Below are 6,000 nucleotides of genomic sequence, written 5' to 3'. Positions count from 1 at the left end.
CTGTTTCGAGCTTGTCTATGGAGGAAGGAATAATAATAATAATAATAATAATAATAATAATAATAATAATAATAATAATAATAATAATAATAATAATAATAATTGGAAGGAACCTTGGAGGTCATCTAGTCCAACCCTCTCCCCCGGCAGGAAACCCTATACCATTTCAGACAAATGGCTGTCCAGTCTCTTCTTAAAAACTTCCAGTGTTGGAGCATTCACTGCTTCTGGAGGCAGATTGTTCCACTGTCAGGTTGCTGACAGTTCTAGGTTATAACTGTTCTAGGTTGCTTCTCTCCTTGATTAATTTCAATCCATTGCTTCTTGTCCTGCCTTCAGGTGCTTTGGAGAATAGCTTGACTCCCTCTTCTTTGTGGCAGCCCCTGAGATATTGGAACACTGCTATCATGTCACCCCTCCTTCTCTTCATTAAACTAGACATACCCAATTCCAGCAACCTTTTCTGATATGTTTTAGCCTCCATCATCTTTGTTGCTCTTCTCTATATTCTTTCTAGAGTCTCAATATCTTTTTTACATCGTGGTGACCAAAACTGGATGCAGTATTCCAAGTGTGGCCTTATCAAGGCATTGTAAAGTGGTTATTAATACTTCACTTGATCTTGATTCTATCCCTCTGTTAATGCAGCCTAGCACTGTGTTGGCTTTTTTGGCAGCTGCAGCACACTGCTGGCTCATATTGAAGTGATCGTCCACTAGGACTCCGAGATCCCTGTCACAGTTACTACTATTGAGCAAGGTACCACCTATACTATGCCTGTATGTTTGGTTTTTCTTGCCTAAGTGTAGAACCTTACTTTTTTCACCATTGAATTTCATTTTGTTAGTGTTCAAGTGTTCAGGTCTGTCCAGATCATCCTGTATCTTAAGCCTATCTTCTGGAACATTGGCTATTCCTGCTGTTCCTATGAGTCACACTGTGCTGGTGATGGCTTGTTTAATTATTGTTTATTTAATAAACTACAATTTGTGAATTCATGTACACTAACACCTTAAAAAAGCCTATACAAATTGCAAAAAAGTGTTTATTTCTCCCATCATGGTGAGACGAATAATTTAACTGCTTAATAAGTTATATAATGACTATTTAAAATAAGACAGATTTTTAAGCTTCTTGGAGAAGGGTTGACAGGAAAGCATCCTTGAGACGGTTTCATTAGCCCTCTACCCTAAAGAACTGGGTACCTTTAAATTCTTTCTCCTTTGGATTTTACTCACGGCTTTTAACTCCTTCAGCAGTTTCTTCGTTTTCCTCTATCATAAACCAGGTATATCTATAAACAGATGCTGAAATAGCCTGGAAACCAGGAGACTGTGAGTTCCAGGTGGCATGAATGCTTGTTGGATGGCCTGGGGCCAGTCCCTCTCTCATTTCAACCCTTCTTACCGGGTTGTTTGTAGGGAAAAAATAGGAGGAGGAAGGAGTATTGGGGTGTGTTTGTTGCCTTGAATTAAATATAAAAAGTTAGGATAAAAACATTTAATATTAATAATAGGAATTACCTTGTGGGATTTGCATGTTCTGAGGAGGATGCCAGATGTTCATCATACCAGACAGGTCTCATCAGAGAAGCCAGATGAAGAATCTCTCTCCCGTAAATATAGTGAGACACAATATGCAGAAACCAGATTGGTCATTGCTGAGGTCAGCAAAGTACTGAAGAAGCTGTCATGGTTTCGATAGATCAGGGGTGTCAAACTGCTGGCCCACAGGCCGGATGCGTCACGACAAAACTGCACCCACCCCATTGCCGGCAATGGGAAAAAAACTCCGATACATCGTGCAATGTCACATGATGTCGCGAGTTTGACATGTCTGCGATAGATAGATGAAACCCAGTAAAGAACTTCAAGGCAAGAATTCTTTCTTAAAGAACATTTTATTCACGAAACAAAGTATCGGCACTACATAGTTGTACCCAAAACTAAATTCCCTTCCCCCAGATACAGAGTAACCAATTGCAATTCCCCCCCACCCGCCATCTTGTAAGGCAGTCATAAATCACATTCCCCAGTTAGCAAGAAGCACAGGCTCTCATCCAACTCCTCAGCCCACCAAAACACTAATCAGGTTTGTGTCCTTCAGTTCCCAACAAGCTGCATTATTGTTATGGCTAGCTGAGCTCAAGCATTCACCCCATCCCTCCCTCTACATCAGGGGTGTCAAACTCAATTTCATTGAGGGCCGCATCAGCATTGGGGTTGCCCTCAGGGGGCCAGGTGGGCGTGGCCTACTGGGTGGGCGTGGCTAGAGTGTGTATGGCCTACTGGGTGGGCGTGGCCAGCTCTACATCGTTCTCATCAAGGGTGCCTATGGGGGCCTGGGCAGGAGTGGGACAGATCTGAGGGTCTCTGGCAGAAGGAGGGTCTCTGGGGCAGGGCCAAGGCAGTGGGGGCCGTTCCCTCACTGTTTCCAGGATGGCTTCGGGGGCCACATGAAACCACTTCGCGGGCCGGATGCGGTCCCCGGACCTTGTGTTTGACATGTCTGCTCTACATCTAACTTCTAAACAGCAGAGAAGCAAGAGAAAAGTAAAGCAAAAATGGCTGCAATTTCCATCAATTGTCAGAGGGGGAACATTGACATCAGCTTCTTGGATCAGAAGTGAAACCTTTTCAAGGAACCCCCCCCCAAAAAAAAAGTCCAGTTGCCTTTTGAAAAGCAGCAGCAGCAGCAGCAACAACAACAGTGTTGGAAGGGACCTTGGAGATCATCTAGTCCAACCCTCTGCTCAGGCAGGAAAACCCTATACCAGTGATGGCAAACCTTTTAGAGACTGAGTGCCCAAACTGCAACCCAAAATCCACTTATGTATTGTCAGGTGCCGGGTGGGTGTGGCCCATTGGGTGGGCGTGGCTGTGGTGGTAATGGCAGACGGTGGGACTAAAAAGTTCAATCAATCAATTCCAACTTTGCAAGATTTTCCCCCCCCCAGAAGTAGAAATTGATTGATTAAACCTTTTTTTTATGCACATGGCGGTGGAGGCCTAAAGCGAAAAGGTTTTATAAAATCCAGCTGAAGGCCTAGGACTGGGATGACGGCGCGCGTGCCCAGAGAGAGCTCTGCGTGCCACCTGTGGCACACGTGCCATAGGTTCGCCACCATGGCCCTATACCATTTCAGACAAATGGCTGTCCAGTCTCTTCTTAAAAACTTCCAGTGTTGGAGCATTCACCACTTCTGGAGGCAGGTTGTTCCACTGGTTAGTTGTTCTAACTGTCAGGAAGTTTCTCCTTAGTTCTAGGTTGCTTCTGTCTTTGATTAGTTTCCATCCGTTGCTTCTTGTCCTGCCTTAAGGTGCCTTGGAGAATAGCTTGATTCCCTCTTTTTTGTGGCAATCGCTGAGATATTGGAACACTGCTATCATGTCACCCCTCACCCTTCTCTTCATTAAACTACACATACCCAGTTCTAGCAACCGTTGTTTATGTTTTAGCCTCCAGTCCCCTAATCATCTTTGTTGCTCTTCTCTGTACTTTTTCTAGAGCAGACATGTCAAACTCGCAACATCACATGACGTCACGCAACATATCGGGCTGGTTTTACCATTGCCGGGAATGGGGTGGGCACAGCTTCCGGATGATGTGTCTGGCCTGCGGGCTAGCAGTTTCACACCTCTCAACATCTTTTTTCATTGTGGTGACCAAAACTGGATGCAGTATTCCAAGTGTGGCCTTACCAAGGCATTATAAAGTGGTATTAACACTTCATGTGATCTTGATTCTATCCCTCTGTTAATGCAGCCTAGCACTGTATAGGCTTTTTTGGCAGCTGCAGCATACTGCTGGCTCATATTTAGGTGATTGTCCACTAGGACTCCGAGATCCCTCTCAGCAGTTATTACTATTGATCAAGGTACCACATATATTGTACCTATGTGTTTGGTTTTTCTTGCCTAATTTAGAACCTTACTTTTTGGGACAATAAGCCATAATAATAATCTGGAGAAAATCATAAAAAGACCTGCAAGTAAAATGTGGCAAAAGAAAACAAATATAGTAGCAATAATATTAATAAGAGCCCTTGGTGCAATCCCAAAACATCTGGAGCAGAACCTGAATATCAACACTGACAAAATCATCACCCTTCAGGAACTGATGTTAATTAGTCGGATAATGAAATATCTGCAAGAAAACAACCAAGCTCAGAGAGCACCAGGGACCCCACAGGTGAATAAAAATGCCAAATCCAGTCTAAACATCTAGCTGTCTATGCAACCAATCATAATAATTTCAAGCATTTATTCATCCACAGTGAGCTAACAGAAAGGTCATTCTCTGTGTCTTGTAAATACAGCCACTACAACCAAAAGCAGCCAAGGTTTTTTTAGCTGGCCCTAGGGATCTGTGTCTATTCCCTTAATCCACCATGCCTTTATCTCAAGAGCCTTTAAGATGGTCTTCAAACTTGGCCCTTTTATGACTTGTGGACTTCAACTCCCAGAATTCCTCAGCCACACTGGCTGAGGAATTTTGGGAGTTGAAGTCCGCAAGTCATAAAAGGGCCAAGTCTGAAGACCCCTTTCTTAAAAATGTGTGGACTTCAATTCCCATTGGCTGGGGAATTCTGGGAGTTGAAGGCCACACAACTTAAAAACACTAAGCTAAAACCGCTGAAAGTCTGTTTCTCGAAATAACTACCGCTGAGGACCATAGGAGTTGGAGTTCCCGGCATCTTGAGGGTATGGATTTGGGGAAGGGTGAAACAGAGGCCAAAGATCAGGCTCATTGATGCCAATCTCGCCTCCGAGGGAGAATTTCTACTACGTGAGAAGGCGGGAGCAATCCTTTTCCGATCCCGGAAGGGGAGGTTTTCACGTGCTTCCTCTGGTGCATCACGGGGGCTTTTCCACGTGCGTCTCTGCTACCAGCATGGCTGGTGATTGTAGCCCGAAGAGCGGGCAAGTGGCAGATCGCCTCGCTCCGGCCTCGATCCCGCAGCCGGGCAGGGTCTTGGGGCAGAGTCGGCAGTTTCTGGACTATTTCTGGGACATCGCCAAGCCCGACCAGGCGATCCGTTTGAAGGCCACGGAAGGGCTGCTGAATTATTTGCAGGAAAATAAGAAAGTAAGGCATTGCAGTTGCTCGTGGGGTGTGCGGGCTGATGAAGGGGAGAGCTTCACTCCTCCTCCGGAGTCGCTTTAGAGTTAGACCTTTCCCTACGATCTTTAGGTCTGAGATCTTTAACCTTTTAGGTTGCACTTTGGACGCGCTCAGAAGCACGCTTGTTTGTGTCGGCTTTCTTGCCGGAAATGGAAAAATGGCAGGGAGCGTCAGAAGAAACGATCTATTTTGTTAGATTAATATTGTCACTTTTGTACAGGAGCGCAAAGAATAGCACGTAGCTGATTGATGATATGCCATAATATAATATGCGATTCCTAATGATCACACGGATAGGATTTTCTCCATAACGATCTATCCCTGAGGCAGTGTTTGTCAGCTTTGGCAACTTTAGGATATTTGGACTTCAACTTCCAGCTGCCTGGAGAAGTCCAAATACTTTAAAGTTTGCCAAGGTTGACATATATGATCATAACTTGTTCTTTCAATTCTTCCAATGGTCCCCTCCGCCACTATAGTAGTCCACCCATCTTACTCACACATACCACTCCCTTCTGTTTGTCCCCACAACAACAACCCTGTGAGGTAGATGGGCTAAGAGAATGCAAATGGCCCCAAGCCACCCTGGGAACTACAGTGGCTGAGGGTGGACTACAACCTGTCTCTCCCTACTCCTGTCCAGCACCTTCACCATTGTCCCAGGTCAGATCTAGGCTTTAGAAGGCCTGACATAAACCAATCCAGGGAGCACTCCTGGTGGAGACTAGATTAATATTTGGATTCCCCCCCCACTGCTAGTCCAGTATGCCTCTGTCTGTCGGTCTGTCTATCAAATTTATATTGCCAGCCATCTTGCTTTGAAGCAACTACCGATATATGGAATTTCTCCTTTTGCATGGTTTTCATGGATCTAGT

At 44.9% G+C, this 6,000-nt stretch overlaps 1 protein-coding gene across 1 annotated transcript in view; it reads left to right on the top strand.

Moving 5' to 3' along the window:
• The first annotated feature begins 4,865 nt into the window (after nucleotides 1-4,865).
• MYBBP1A (MYB binding protein 1a) overlaps nucleotides 4,866-6,000 on the top strand; it is a 79,628-nt gene continuing 78,493 nt past the window's right edge. Inside the window, exon 1 of the mRNA XM_081345679.1 lies at nucleotides 4,866-5,088. Coding sequence (XP_081201805.1) covers nucleotides 4,894-5,088 — 195 coding nt within the window. The 5' untranslated portion in view covers nucleotides 4,866-4,893. The remainder of the gene's footprint in view (nucleotides 5,089-6,000) is intronic.

This window comes from Vipera berus (assembly GCF_964194415.1).
Source record: "Vipera berus genome assembly, chromosome: 1".
NCBI classification, from domain to species: domain Eukaryota; kingdom Metazoa; phylum Chordata; class Lepidosauria; order Squamata; family Viperidae; genus Vipera; species Vipera berus.
The sequence above is the reverse complement of the archived record's forward strand: the minus strand, read 5'-3'. Positions and strand labels throughout refer to the sequence as shown.